This window comes from Hippopotamus amphibius, chromosome 2, assembly GCF_030028045.1.
Source record: "Hippopotamus amphibius kiboko isolate mHipAmp2 chromosome 2, mHipAmp2.hap2, whole genome shotgun sequence".
NCBI classification, from domain to species: Eukaryota; Metazoa; Chordata; class Mammalia; order Artiodactyla; family Hippopotamidae; genus Hippopotamus; species Hippopotamus amphibius.
This window is the reverse complement of record NC_080187.1, coordinates 143,453,186-143,467,421: the sequence shown is the minus strand read 5'-3', so window position 1 is coordinate 143,467,421 and position 14,236 is coordinate 143,453,186. Positions and strand designations below refer to the sequence as shown.

At 48.0% G+C, this 14,236-nt stretch overlaps 1 protein-coding gene across 4 annotated transcripts in view; it reads right to left on the bottom strand.

The window, feature by feature from the left end:
- Positions 1–1,899: 1,899 nt before the first annotated feature.
- VPS33B (VPS33B late endosome and lysosome associated) overlaps positions 1,900–14,236 on the bottom strand; it is a 32,631-nt gene continuing 20,294 nt past the window's right edge. For 3 of the 4 annotated variants that reach the window (XM_057719939.1, XM_057719940.1, XM_057719941.1), the window contains 18 exons: positions 11,628–11,673; positions 10,271–10,365; positions 9,866–9,970; positions 9,366–9,462; positions 9,068–9,145; positions 8,664–8,737; positions 8,265–8,351; positions 8,021–8,111; positions 7,726–7,800; positions 7,416–7,480; positions 7,222–7,276; positions 5,879–5,925; positions 5,155–5,287; positions 4,468–4,541; positions 3,219–3,320; positions 2,789–2,864; positions 2,566–2,682; positions 1,900–2,271 (listed from right to left, as the gene is read on the bottom strand). In XM_057719939.1, coding sequence (XP_057575922.1) covers positions 2,192–2,271; positions 2,566–2,682; positions 2,789–2,864; positions 3,219–3,320; positions 4,468–4,541; positions 5,155–5,287; positions 5,879–5,925; positions 7,222–7,276; positions 7,416–7,480; positions 7,726–7,800; positions 8,021–8,111; positions 8,265–8,351; positions 8,664–8,737; positions 9,068–9,145; positions 9,366–9,462; positions 9,866–9,970; positions 10,271–10,365; positions 11,628–11,673 — 1,497 coding nt within the window. In that variant the 3' untranslated portion in view covers positions 1,900–2,191. Of the gene's footprint in view, positions 2,272–2,565; positions 2,683–2,788; positions 2,865–3,218; positions 3,321–4,467; positions 4,571–5,154; positions 5,288–5,878; positions 5,926–7,221; positions 7,277–7,415; positions 7,481–7,725; positions 7,801–8,020; positions 8,112–8,264; positions 8,352–8,663; positions 8,738–9,067; positions 9,146–9,365; positions 9,463–9,865; positions 9,971–10,270; positions 10,366–11,627; positions 11,674–14,236 lie in introns of those variants that run through there. The other variant, XR_009051111.1, reaches the window with a different exon arrangement.

Genomic DNA, 14,236 nt, shown 5'->3' with positions numbered 1-14,236 from the left:
TCCTTTTAAACCTCTTTACTAGGCAAAAAGTGGCAATTCCTACTTTGATTCATACTTGCTTGATTAAAACTAAAATTGCACACTTCCCCCATGTGTATTGGCCAACTGTAACTTCTGTGAATTCTCTTCATTGGCCTTTGCCATGAAGGAAAAAGTAAAGGATGCTTGTTTGTTTCACCTTCCAGACCATGTTTTTCTCGCTTTTGGAAAAACTTCATTGGTGCTTTCAACATCCTTTAACTTGTTAGCAGTGTGCCAAACATTCGCACCACTAGTATGTGGCCCACCGGCACCGCTTTTAAAATTTACCTGAGCTCTTTGTTAACTTGAGAGTTTTCCAGAAAGCTTCAAACACTCATGATCTTCAGACAGGTTCTCAGGGCCAGGGTTGTAAGTATCCAGAGATAAGACAATTTTGCTATCATGTGCTTTACACTGTAGTTCTGAAGCTAACAAAGTCATAGAACCATTAGAAGATATCAATTCAGAGCACATACTCAGCATGTAAAACACTTTGTAATGCATATCTAAAATAGGATCCTTTTATAGTTCTAGTCAAGAGCAGTGTTCTAGAATTTAAGCGCAGTGCACTGCCACTGTTTATTCACTTGGCCATAGAACCTCTTTCTGACTGCCACATATTCTTTTTACAAACTGACAGGCCTGTCAGCAGTGTCTTTGGTTTTGCACACCAGCTTGAGGTAGCACTGTCAAGATTCTAGCTAGATACTTGAGGTTTGCATTTTCCTTGGAATTTCCACTCATATACCATTATCATTCTCCTATGGAAAGACTACTTCTGATGATCTAACAACGCAGGTTTGGATCTTCCTTTTAAGAAGTGGCAGCACTGTGGACTGGGGGACAGACTGGAGGCGGAGCAACTGGGAGGGACAGTTTTGCAAAAGCCCAGGCCAAAAATAAGTACTTCTGCTTATGGGGGATGGTGAGGAGAAGATGAACTAGAAGCGTTTAGAAATAATGGGTGGAGGACCGGCTAAATGTGGGGGATAAAAAGAAAAAATTCTGAGGTCAAGGATATACTTTCTTGCATGAACAAAAGTTGGGTAGGTGATGAGAATGTCAATTAAGGAAACAGAAAAAAAGGAGTAGATTTAGGGATCCCAAGTGGGGACACGAAGTTCAGCTTGAGAGTTTATTTTAGACATGCTGAGTTCAAACTGCCCGTGGAACAACCAGGTTGGAAATAATGGCGTGACGCTCGGTAATGAGACAAACGCTTGGGATGGGCACGTGGGTAACTACAAAGGACAGAGACAGGAGATGCGACATAGGAGGGTTCACAGAGACAGGAGCCAAAGGAGACGGAAGTGCAGCCTAGGAGACCGCAGGTGAACAAAAAGGTGTCACGGAAGCTGAATACAAGAATTATAAGACGGAAAAGGGGAGCATCAGTGAGGTCAAGTTAGAAGACGACCACTAATAGATGTGGTTAGAGTTCACAATTCTTAAAGGGCAAAGGGAAAGAAAGGCCACCAGAATCAGCACTAAGGAGGGCACTGGCGACCTTTAGAGAAGCACAGTTTGCCAATATCTGAAATTGTTCTAACAGGGCACACAATCTTTCATTCTGCAATAAGAAACAAAAGACTTAAAAATTCAAGTGCCTCCTTGAGTTAAAACAATCGCAAACTCACTTTTTCTAAAGCGTAATGAATCACAGAAGTTTAGAATTGGAAGAATGCTTACTGACCATCGATCTAATCCTCATTTTATGGTTGAGGGAAGTCCAGTACAGGACAAGTTTCAAGGAAGAACCAGACCAGGCCCAGAGCTACTACCCAGTCCAGGCCACGGAGCACATGAAGAAGCCCCTATGGAAAGCCCCCTCTGCTTTGCCAATAAACGTGGAAGTGCCTGTCCATGACTAAACATAATACATTGAGAGTAGAAGCTTTATTTACAATGATACTCAAACAGGATTTAGCAAAAGATCCTATTCCTCCTTATCTCATCAGCATGGGCTATACTTCATAAACAAAAAAGTAATATCCTGGGGGCAGGAAGTGAACTTTCTCCTCAGATGTGTTCTCTAAATCCAAACAAGCTCCCTGCTCCCCAGCTCTTAGGAGGCTAGTTGGTAGACATTTTGTTAGCAGCTGGGAGTGAAACTCCTGCATCCCACGGAGGAACATGTCCAGGGAAGACGGCGACACTGACAGGGAAAACTTCAGGCCTTTACCTCACTCATGGCCTCCATGAGACGAGCACTGTTGGTGACTGCTGTCGTCAGAAAAATGAACCTGTACCCTACGGAGTCAAAAGCACCACCATATGTGACTGAGAACAGATGTAAGCCCCTAACACCAGCCATGTCCATCCCCTCCAGTTCACAGCCCTGGCTGGATCAGAGCACCAGTTTATAGGCATAGATGCATCAGTGCCATGCCCCTGGGCAAGGCAACTTGCCATGCTTGGTGGAAACAGGCTTCCTACTATTCAGCCCACAGCACGATGGCAGCAAGTGGTACCTACAGGCCAGTAAAGAAGCCTTCCTGAGGGCTGCCCCTCTGTCCCCCAGATCCCACGGAGGCCTGTTCTCACCTTTCTCTCTGCCCAGGAACCGAAGGGCTGAGATCTCAGAGAATGTGCAACCACCCAAGAACACCACCAAGATGAGGCGCAGGGACTCACTGGAAGCCTTGTCTTCCTTGGTCATGTCTGCAAAGACCAGACCAGACTCAACATTCACCCACATGCGCGTACTGGGTAGTGCATCCGGCCTGCCTCTTGTTTCACCCCACCCCCTCCGGGCAAGGCCATGCACCTGTGAACGCCAGCTCACTGCAGTTGAGCAGCCGCACCACTTCGTCCAGGCCCTGCCAGCTTCGTCGCTCCAGCACCTGGGAAGGCACAAGCGCTAGTTTTAGGTCTAGCAGCAGCCAGGCTGTCATGTTTCTTACTAGCCACTAGGGTAGTTAAAAGTTGGGCCAGGGGACTTCCCTGGTGGACAGTGGATAAGATTCCACGCTCTCAATGTACGTGCAGGGGGCCTGGGTTCGATCCCTGGTCAGGGAGCTAGATCCCCCATGCATGCCACAACTAAGAGTTCACATGCCACAACTAAGGACCCTGAAGCTGCAACTAAGACCTGGTGCAACCAAATAAATTAAAAAAAAAAAAAGATGAGTCAGGCCAGGGACTAAGAGAAAGCTGAGAGCATGAAGTACAAATGGGAGTGTGCCACTCACTCTCACCTGCTCGATGATTCGGCAGCTGAGGGGTACGTAAGCACCACTGAACACATACGCCATGTCGCGAGGCACTTTCAGGTCATACTCGCCATCCACACGTGGGATCTAGAGGGCAAAGGGGACTCCATGAGGCAACTGACAACTCAGCCTTCCAGTCCTTTACAGGGTCAGAGAAAAGTGGCGTATGCCTAAGAACACTTCTTACTTCAGCTAAAGGGAGAACCACCAAGAGCCTTGGAGAAAAAAAAGCCAATATATAACCAAAAGATGAAAGCTGATCAGTACCTGATGATTCTTTTTTTAAATACATCTTTGCTAGAGTATAACTGCTTTACAATGTTGTGTTAATTTCTGCTGTACAACAAAGTGAATCAGCTGTATGTATACATATATCCCCACATCCTCTCCCTTTTGAGCCTCCCTCCCACCCTTCCCATCCCAGCCCTCTAGGTCTTCACAAAGCACCAAGCTCATCTCCCTGTGCTATGCAGCAGCTTCCCACTAGCCATCTATTTTACATTTGGTATTGTATACAAGTCAATGGTACTCTACTACTACGTCCCAGGCTGCCTTTCCCTCTCTGTGTCCTCAAGTCCATTCTCTACATCTGCGTCTTTATTCCTGCCCTGCCACTAGGTTCATCAGTATCGTTTTTCTAGACTCATATATACGCATTAGCAAACGGTATTTGTTTTTCTCTTTCGGACATACTTCACTCTGTATGACAGACTCTAGGTCCATCCACCTCACTACAAATAACTCAATGTTGTTCCTTTTTATGGCTGAGTAATATTCCATTGTATATATGTACCACATCTTCTTTATCCATTCATCTGTTGATGGACATTTAGGTTGCTTCCATGTCCTGGCTATTGTAAACAATGCTGCAAAGAACACTGCGGCACATGTATCTTTTTGAATTATGGTTTTCTCAAGCCCTGCTGATTGTCTTGAATGAATTCCCATGCTCCCTGGGAAGGGGGACCCTTTCTGACCCTTCAGTGACATGTGACATGTCTGTCACTGAAGCAGCACTTAGCGTATTCTCTGACATTGGTAGGTGCATGTTATGTGTTTATTAAATAAATGAACCTTTGTGTCTTGTCTCATTATTAAATTAAGCTCATGGTATAATACTACCAAACAAAAGGATCTTTATGAAAACAAAATAACAGAAAGGTTTTTGTGGGTTCAAAGTACTCCACAAAGGACTGAACCCACTGCCTCCCCTGTCCACCCCTGTTCTACATACCAAATTCAGCTTCTTGCTGATGGCACGGAAATTGCTCCTCTTGGCCAGAGAACTGAAGGCATCAGTAATCTTTCCTGGGAAAGAAATCTGCACTGGGTTTCATCTAAGGTTTATGGATTAATGATGCAGGCGATACCATCAGGAAATGACAGGACCACCTCTTCTCAAATGGCAGGACCTATCACATCTGAAGACCTCCCTCAAAGCCCTTCACCGACAGTTCCCTGAAATGGATCAAGATATTCACTACCCTTCTCCCCACCGCAGTCTTCCTCCTCCTACATGGTACCAGTCCTCTACCAAATGCAATCTACAGGGTGACCCTAGTTTACTAGTTAAGTGTATGGCCTTTGGAGTCAAATCTGACTTACTAAGGGGCCCTGAACAAGTCATTCAACCTCCCTAAGCCTCGGTTTCCGTATGTGTCAGATGGCGATAATAAAACTTACCACATAGAAACTTTGTGAGGATTAAATGAGAAAGTGTATCTAAAAGGCTTAGCACATCAGTGTTCACTAACTGGAAGCTGCTCTCACAAGCACAAGTAGTGGTAGTAAGGACAGTAACAGAAAGGAATCACTTCCTCCTTCCCCAGCTCACTCTCTCCCTCCCGGGGCTCTGCCTGTTGAGAGAAGAGGCAACAACAGCCGAGGTGGGTGGAAGGGGTTACCTGTGCTCCCTGCTCACCTGCAGCCTTGTCCGTCACCAGCTTGCTCACTTTACTCTCCATGGCTGTGAGGGTGTCCCCCGGGGCCTGCTCAGTTAGGAGCCCAGCTCGCCGCAGGTTGGAGAAGGTTAGCATGTGCTCGGGGCCATAGCTCTGAAGAAAATGCAATTCAACTCTCTACCAAGCATCCACCAAGGGCCTAGCACTGTTAGGTGACATGGAGGTTGGGGAGAGGAGGATAATGTGGTCTGTGTCCTGAAGAGCACACACTTGTTTGTAGGGAAGATTTTCATAACAGAAATCACCAAACGCCAAACAAAGAATAAAAGCAGCAGGGAACAATTAAACAATACACAAAGCTATCGATGTGAGGAAGTGGGGAAGGCTTCGCAGAGGAGGTAGGACTTGAGAAGGACCTGGAAGGAAAGCTGTATTGATGACTCACAAGGTGCTAAAGGGAGGCAGAGTCCAGGGGTAGGAACTCACCACTGGGTCCAACAGCTGAATTGTTCAAATTCTCCCCCACTGGACCACATAAGAGGGGAGCAGAGTGAAACAAGGGCAGTGGGAAGGGTCTCTGCATGCTGAAAGGTGACCATCCCCACACCCTCTGAGAGGCAGGCCACATGGGAACAGGAGGGTGATGGGGACAGAAAGGGGCCGTTTCTTCTTTCACCTCTTTCAAAAATGTCCAATGACCTCCCACCACCAAGTTCCCTCAAGAACACAGTCTCCGGGCCTTACCTGCAGATACTGGGTTTTCAGGGATCGGTAATCCTTGGGGATCAGACCTGAGGGTAAAGAATATAAAGGTTTATGAGCCACTTGAGGTGTCCTGAAGTGTACAGGCAAACCAACCAACCAACAAACCCTCGTCCCCTGACCAAGAAAAACCCTAATCAGAAGGAAGGAGTCAGTACATGATGTTAACCTTGCATCCTATGCAAGTTGATTCTAAATTGACTCCTAAATTGAAATTTGCTTTTTGAAAGATAAAGCCTGGATTTGAGAGTTCCAAGGAAGAGCCCTGAGGAAGGGACACCGAAATGAATCCTAATCTAATCCATAGCGAGGTTGGGATGCAGCAGGAGGGAGAAGGGCCTTCCTGTGCATTTCTCCCTGGCAATGGGCCAGTTGTCCAGGGAACTGCTCAATAGCAAGTGAGGAACAGGAAAAGTGTTCAAACGAGTTTCCAAAGTGCAGTCTTAGATGTTTTTCCCCACAGAGGTAAGAGGAAATGGGCTTCCAACTACAATAAAGGGGATTTAGAGTAAGCAAATAACTACTTTGGGTAGAAAGCAACGTTAAAAAACATTTGCCAACCAGAAGACTTCAACACTCAAAACAAGCTGCCATGAGAGGTTGCAGAACCTGAGCTTTCAAAATGTTTATGAAATTGGTTTTTCCTGGACTGTATCTTTTTTTTCCAATAAATTTATTTATTTATTTATTGGCTGCGTTGAGTCTTTGTTGCGGCACATGCTGATTTCTCTAGTGGCCAGCGGGGGCTACTCTTCATTGTGGTGCGGGGGCTCCTCACTGCGGTGGCTTCTCTTGTCGCGGAGCACGGGCTCTAGGTGTGTGGACACACGGGCTCAACAGTTGTGGCTCATGGGCTCTACAGCACAGGCTCAGTAGTTGTGGCGCACAGGCTTAGTTGCTCCGTGGCATGTAGGATCTTCCTGGAGCAGGGGTCGAACCCACGTCCCCTGCATTGGCAGGCAGATTCTTAACCACTGTGCCACCTAGGAAGTCCCCTTGGACTGTATTTTGATTATGAAATCTTGCTGAGGGTAGGAGGCCAGATGAAATGATGAGAGAAATGTTAGCTCAGCTCTACCCTTTTGCAGGCCTTGTTCTAGGGTGGGGCTAGATGTGGTCCTGCTCAGGGCTGGAACAATAAATTACCCTATGACCTGGGGATGTTTCACCCAAAACAATAACTGCTTTACTTTACAGGGGAAAGAATCCATGAGATTACAGGGAACTGTTCTGTCTGCTGGGACATTTCTCTCTCTTTCAAAATCATTGTTTCTATCCCTAAGGTATAGCTTTTCAATCTGGCGTCTTCGGTCCCTGGGGCTCACCATTCTCCGTGATGGACAAAAGGCACATGAGGCGAAGGCTTTCTATGGGTGACACCTGCACAGAAAGAAAGAGTCAAGGAGAATTCACGTTTCATAACACATGTTCTCTCTTCTTCCTTCTGCTTGAAGGAAGAACGTCCTCTGAACGCTGTTCCCAACATCTCCCCACCCCCACCCCACCCACCTTGCCTCACCTGCCGGTCTATGTGCTCTTCAATGTAGCTGGTGCTCTCCCGGATGTTGAAGCCCTCCAGCAGCGCTGGGAGTAAGCAGAGGAGAGCCTGTTACCTGGGGAGCAGCTCAGCTGTTGCCATCTATGCTAATGGGCCTCTGTTTCCCCATCTCTTTCTCCATCCTTGGGGTGGGTTAAGGGGGCCCCCAGGGCATCTAGAAGGGACCCGCATTCCATGCAGCCAGTGTCCACTGGAAAGAGCCAGAGAGCATCGTTTCAGGGCGGGCCGGGGCTGGGAGCCAGGGAAGCAGAAGCAGAAGGAGCTGAGTCACCATGCTCAGTCTTGATGAGCTCCTGGAAGTCCTGCTTGGTTTTCTTCTTCATAATGGATTCACAGGCCCCGATATCTGCAAACAGGACGAAAGGAGAGCTGACATATTCCTGGTTCTGGAAGGATGCCTCTTTATGCTCCAGAAAAATAAAGACCTCTGAAGGCAAAGTGCAGGAGTACTTCTTCCCACTTTAGACCAGAGGAGAGCACTACTGGCCAGATGAACGGGGATCTCCTCCCAGGGGCAGAGCTCCTCTGCAGCCTTCCCCTTGCCCTGCCCTCAAGCTGAAACCTACGGAGACTCAGCAGGCGGTGCTCCTGTTTCAGTCCCTTGAGCTCCTGGGACACGAAGTTCTTCATCTGCTTGATGTCCATGCCTCTCCGGCGCTGTGGGGACGTCCCCAGAAGGTCAGCCCTCTGCCCTCAGAGGTGAGCAACCACTACCCTCCCTCAGTCCCCACCCACTGTAGCATCAGAAGGAGAGCAGCCCAGGGAGCCACTGAGGACACAGACAGAGAGGACCCAGGCTGGGAGCCTTACGTCATACTGGGTCTGCAGGTTCCGGGCCTTCTGGCTCAAGAAGCCAAAGACATTGGAGAAGTGCTCATTACGAATCTCATTAAACACCTGCAAGGGGAATAAGACAGGAACAAATTACACTGTGGGTGCACACCTCGCTCCTTCCTGCCTCATCAGTGTGACGACAGCACAGGGAGAGTGCTCAGCTGTTCTGGCAGAAGAAGTACAAAGAAAACTGAGCTGGTATCAGTAAGAATGTCATTTGACATCTGCAATGTGCTCTGGGGGGTGCTCTTAACTGGAGGGGGGCTGTCCCTCTCTCCTGGGGATTCGGCCTCCCCTCCTGGCGCTGGGGTCCACAGCCTCATGCTGGCAGTGGCCCTGGGGAAATACTCTGCTGGCACCCACCCACGCACTCACCTTGTCCTCGGCGTTGAGCAGCACCTTCAGGCTCTTGTCAGAGGATGTGACTTCTGGGCCAAAGTCCACACTCCCTTTGAGAGCAGAGGGGACAGCTATGAGGATCTCCAGTGAGGCCTTCCTTCCCCTCCCTTTCCTGAACTGCCATTAAAGGTCCCCCAGGACTTCCCTGGCGGTCCAGTGGTTAGGATTCTGAGTTAACAATGCCGGGGACGTGGGTTTGATCCCTGATAGGGGAACTAACATCCCATAAGCCATGTGGCCAAAAAAAAAGATTTAAAGGTTCCCCCAAACTACTTGGAAGCCAGCAGTTCACTCCGAGTCTCCGTCTCTCCCACAAGCCTTGCCCCCTGAGGGAGACCCAGGAGCTGAGGTCACTTCCATATCGCCGAGATGCCACTTACCACACTTGATGCGGAAGGTGTCATCCACCAGGCCCTCGTAAACCACCTGGGAGCAAAGTGCTGTCACAAAGTCCACGTCTGAAACCAAGATCCCCGACCATGAGAGTCCTCCCCGCCACAGCCTCCCGCCCGTTTGTTCAGTATCCACTCAAGTGCCTTCCACGGGGCCTAAGCGCCCACGCCCCCAGTCAGCGCTGGCATCCACAGCCCCAACTTGAGGATCCCAACTGTGCCATCGTGTTTTCCATATTCCCATGTCTTCCTGGGTCCACAGATGAGACTGCTGAGCATACTTCACCTCTGTCCAGGAGAAAGATGTGTCCAATTTCTGGCCTTCGGCCCTTGGTTTCACCATCCTCCTCCTCTTCCAGTGTCCTCCATAATTCATGCGACATCTGCCAGGGCCCAAGACCTTCTCAATCTTATGTCCAGGTCCCTTCTGCAGCCCCACACCTACAGAACCCAACCCCTTTCCACGTGATCCTTCTCCTTGACCCCCAAGAGAGGAGCTAATTATTAACAATATTACCTCTTCTACTCCCATCTGTTGCTATCCTGCCCCATCCTTCCCCACACTAGAGACAGAGCCTCTCTGCCCCCAAAGGTTTAGCAATGCTACCCAGAGGGCCCAGGCTCTTGCCGTTCTGTTAGTCACACGAGTTCTCCCCTCTGGGGACCTACTCTGGAGCAAGAAAAGCAAAGTCAAGAATATACCTCACATCACAGATGCCCACAAATAATCCTTGGTGGGTAGAAAACAGCTGAAATAGGGGCTACCAGGACAACAGAACTGCTCACCTTGGCACACCTGCCAATCCCATAGCAGTTAGGGAAGGGTCCATAGAGCGTGCTAAGGAGGTGCAAGGCCTGTGCCACAGTGTTGATCCAACGCTGATCTCCTTCCTGCAGGGACCACATGGACCACAAAGATATGGATCAACCAGACAGATTCCTCTGGAAAGTGGCTATGCCTAGAAGCCCTGGAGCAGAAAGGCAGGCTTTGGGCAATGCTTGAAACAGTCCATTTTCATTGGCCTCAAAGGCAGCCCCATGAACATCAATCAGCAGCATTCCATCTCCAAATTACTACCACTCAGAATAAATGATACGTGCTGGATGAAGGTTGAACCCACATTTCTAGCCCTTAGGACCCCATGTTTGTCCCCACTCCTTGATGTCAAGACCCAAGGGCCCTGCATTTACCACGAAGTAGTCCCTGAAAAATTCTGGTAGTTCCATGCTCAATAGATCCACATCGAGAGGCAACAAAGAGACGGCCCATTCGTCACAGCTCACATCTGTGGGTACAGAGAGCATCAGCCTCCCTGCCGAAGGCTCCACATTTAAGAGGGGAGGTCCACCACAGTCACACAAAAATGCCTGAGTGCCTGCCACACGCCAGGTACTGCACTAAGCACAGCATGCTCAGAGATGAATAAATACAGTCTCTGCCCGCAAGGGGCTCACAGGCTGATAAGGAAAGGAGACAGGTATGTAACAGCGTGTAATACAACGTGATCAGTGGTGTGTTTTCATGGAATGCCGACCAAAAGTGTTGATGAAACACTCATTCATTCATGTATTATTTGACAAATACTGACTGAAAGCCACATATGTACAGATGCGAGGCTAAATTCTGGGGACACGGTGGTAAACAGGATGGACACACTCCTAACTTCTGGAGCTGACAATGCAGTGAGAGAGTACGCACCAGACAAATTTAACTACAGTTACATGCTCCGAAGAGGTAAAACAGCAACCTATGAGCACCACTATTTCAGGGATCTAACCTCAACTAGGGGTATAGACTTCCCTAAAGAAGTGACATTTAGGGACTTCCCTGGTGGCGCAGTGGATAAGCTCCAAGCTCCCAATGCAGGGGGCCCAGGTTTGATCCCTGATCAGGGAACTAGATCCCACATGCTGCAACTAAGAGTTTGCATGCCACAACTAAGGAGCCCACCTGCTGCAACTAAGACCCAGTACAACCAAATAAATTTTTTTAAAAAGTGACATTTAGGCTTAGAATTTGAGTATGATTTGGGTAGGCACAAAGCTGTAAGGTGAGAAATATTCTAGGCAACAGGAACAGATGTGTGAAGTCCCCATGGCTGGAGGGTAGTGAGTCAGGAGAGAGAAGCGGCATGTGATGAGGCTAAAGGGGCAGGAAGGGGCCAGACTGTAGAGGCCCAGGAGGCCACGCTGACGATTCTGGGCTTTATTCTGGGCAGGATTTCCAGCAGGGAGGACCAGGACCAAGTTTGTGTTACACAGAGGATGGAGTGAGGAATAACAGAGGAGGGAAGGCACAGTTTTTCCCTGTGGGAGTCTTGGGAGATAAGAAGAGAGCATCAGTGATTTCCAACTATAGCCCCAGCATCCCTTTCACACACTCCCACTAGTTTTCTAGTTTGGGGTCCTCCTTCCCAGTCTCAGGACCCTCTCCTCCGGCCAGGCCAACAGGAATGAGACGGGAAAGGAGGAGATGGGGCTGAGGAATCACCAACACATTCTCCTTCCGCACATCCTCCCCCTTTCACTCACATCTGTCTCCTCTCACCTCCATAGATGCCCTCTTCCTCAAGCACCATCTCGCACGCATAAAACTGAAAGAGAAAGAGAAGCTGATCAGTAACCCCCTTCTCTGTTCTTTCCATTTCTCTGGAGCTCTTCTGTGGTCACTGATGAGGACCACACTTACTGAACCCAGTGAAAAGGACAAGAGAACCCAAACTCTTTAATCCAGAAAGGACCACTGGAATCATCTGGCCCAACACTCTGTTTCCTTTTCATTCATTTTATTCATTTAAGTCAATTGCCTTTTTCTCCCTGATTGACTGGAAAGGCTTTACAAAGGAGAAGGTATTCAGCTGTCATGGAAGGGTGGGTCCTGCAGGCATAGAGGGGGAAGCAGGAAGCAGGGTATGACAGTGCTATAGAAACAGAGGAGGAGGAGCAGGTGGAGGTAAAGAGCAGTGGTGCGTAGACAGGCAGGAAGGAGTTCTGGTTAGGGCATGTCCATGGGACCTTTACAGACACCGAGGGAGGTCTGGACAGACAGCCTTGGGGGTCAATGGCACATACGTTGCATTTAAAGTGGATAGTTTGGGGCTTCCCTGGTAGCACAGTGGTCAAGAATCCGCCTGTCAATGCAGAGAACACAGGTTCGATCCCTGGTCGTGAAGATCCCACATGCCGCAGAGTAACTAAGTCCGTGGGCCACAACTACTGAGCCTGTGCGCTCTAGAGCCTGAGAGCCACAACTAATGATGAGCCCACACTCCGCAACTACTAAAGCCAGAGCGCCTAGAGCCCGTGCTCTGCAGCAAAAGAAGCCACTGCAATGAGAAGCACATGCACCGCAATGAAGAGCAGCCCCTGCTCTCCACAACTACAGAAAGCCCGTGTGCAGCAAAGAAGACCCAACACAGCCAATAAGTGTAAATAAATAAATTTATTAAACAAAATAAATAAAGTAGACAGCTTGTCCAAAAGAACATAGACAGAGAAGAGAGCTAAGGACAGGACTCTAAGGCACTACAATTAAAAGGGTGCACAGTCCAAGACCTGGCAGAGAAGACTGAGAAAGAATACACAGAGAGGTGGGAACAAAGAAGATAGCACCTCTAAAGGCAGAATGAAGGGAGAATGGGCAACAGTCTAAAATGCTAGAGAAATGAAGTAGGAAGAGCATGACATAGACATCACTGGATTTGAAAACAGAGCTTTCTTTGTTGTTTGCTATTTTGGCCTCACTGTGCAGCATGGGGGATGGTTCCCTGACCAGGGCTCGAACCTCCGCAGTGAAAGCGCCGAATCCTAACCACTTGGCCATCAGGGAACTCCCCTGACAACAGAGCTCTTAAGCAACAAGATTAAAAGATGAAGGTGGATGTGAGGAAGCAGAAGCAGTGGCAGCAGATAATTCTGCACTGAAGTCTGGCCATGACTGAAGGGAGAGTCCCTGATAGGGACAAGAGATGAAGGAGAGAGAATTGCTTCCAAGGGATGGTTATTGTTTTGAAGATCTAAAAGAGCCTACTTGATGAAGCAAGAGAGTGGAGAAAGCAGGCAGGGATGGGGCCAAGAACACAGATGAGCCTCTGCTCTTAAGATGGGGAAAGGCCAGTGTCTCATTCTCCTTGTTTACTTTTTAATTTTTTGTATATTTAAAAAAATTTAATTTAATTTCTCTTTTGGCTGCACCACGCAGCTTGCAGGGATCTTAGTTCCCCCAACAGGGACTGAACCCGAACCCTTGGCAGTGAAAGCTCGGAGTCCTAGCCACTGGACCTCCAGGGAATTCCCTCATCCTCCTTTGAGACAGGTGGGAAAAGGATAAAATATTTGGAGGTAACGAGGAAGAAAGCCGAGGGCACGTCTGTTTGATAACGACGGTGGACGACAGTAACAGTGGCTGTGCAGCGTGCATCTCTCATGCACGAAGCATTGTTGTCAGAGTTTGAAAAGCATTACCTCTCTTGATCCTCAGGATAACTTTATGAGGTGTGGAAGGGGAATGCTATGTGCTCCTTATTTTACGGTTACACAGAAGAGTCCTGTTCATCCCTCATTCACGTCAGTGACAATGAAATCCTGTATGCCTACTTTTAATGCTAACTAATGGGATTCCACAGCCCAGTTTGAAAACTGCCGAGCTTCATAACTAAAAAAGGGAGTCTCAGGAGGAGAGAGAGTCCTTCTTCCTTACAGCTACTAAGGAAGACGTTGTCCTGTGATGGAAAATCAGGTCAAAGAATTTGACTAGATAGGGTGTTAGAAAGAAAAAATTCATAAAAATATCAATTTTGTTTTTCCGTGTGATATGGAGGCTTGCAGCATTACTTGAAACTGTAACCAACTTGTTCTACTCCCTGTTGAAACAAATCTGTCCTTGGAAGCATAATTTGAAAAACAGGGTTCTGTAAGACTCCAAAAACTAGATATTACTGCTACAGCTTCTTTAATAACATTCAAAAGTAACTTGTACTTCTGACTGGTGATTTTATTCAATAATATTCCTGTCCTAGTAACAATGTGATACTTGGTATTTTGTATTCCTAAACAGGATAAATAGCTGCAAGACTGTGCACTCAATCTTCAAATGATCTTCAAAGGAAGATCATTGGTTCTTTCCCCTTATTCCTTTTACATGATGAGAAAACTATA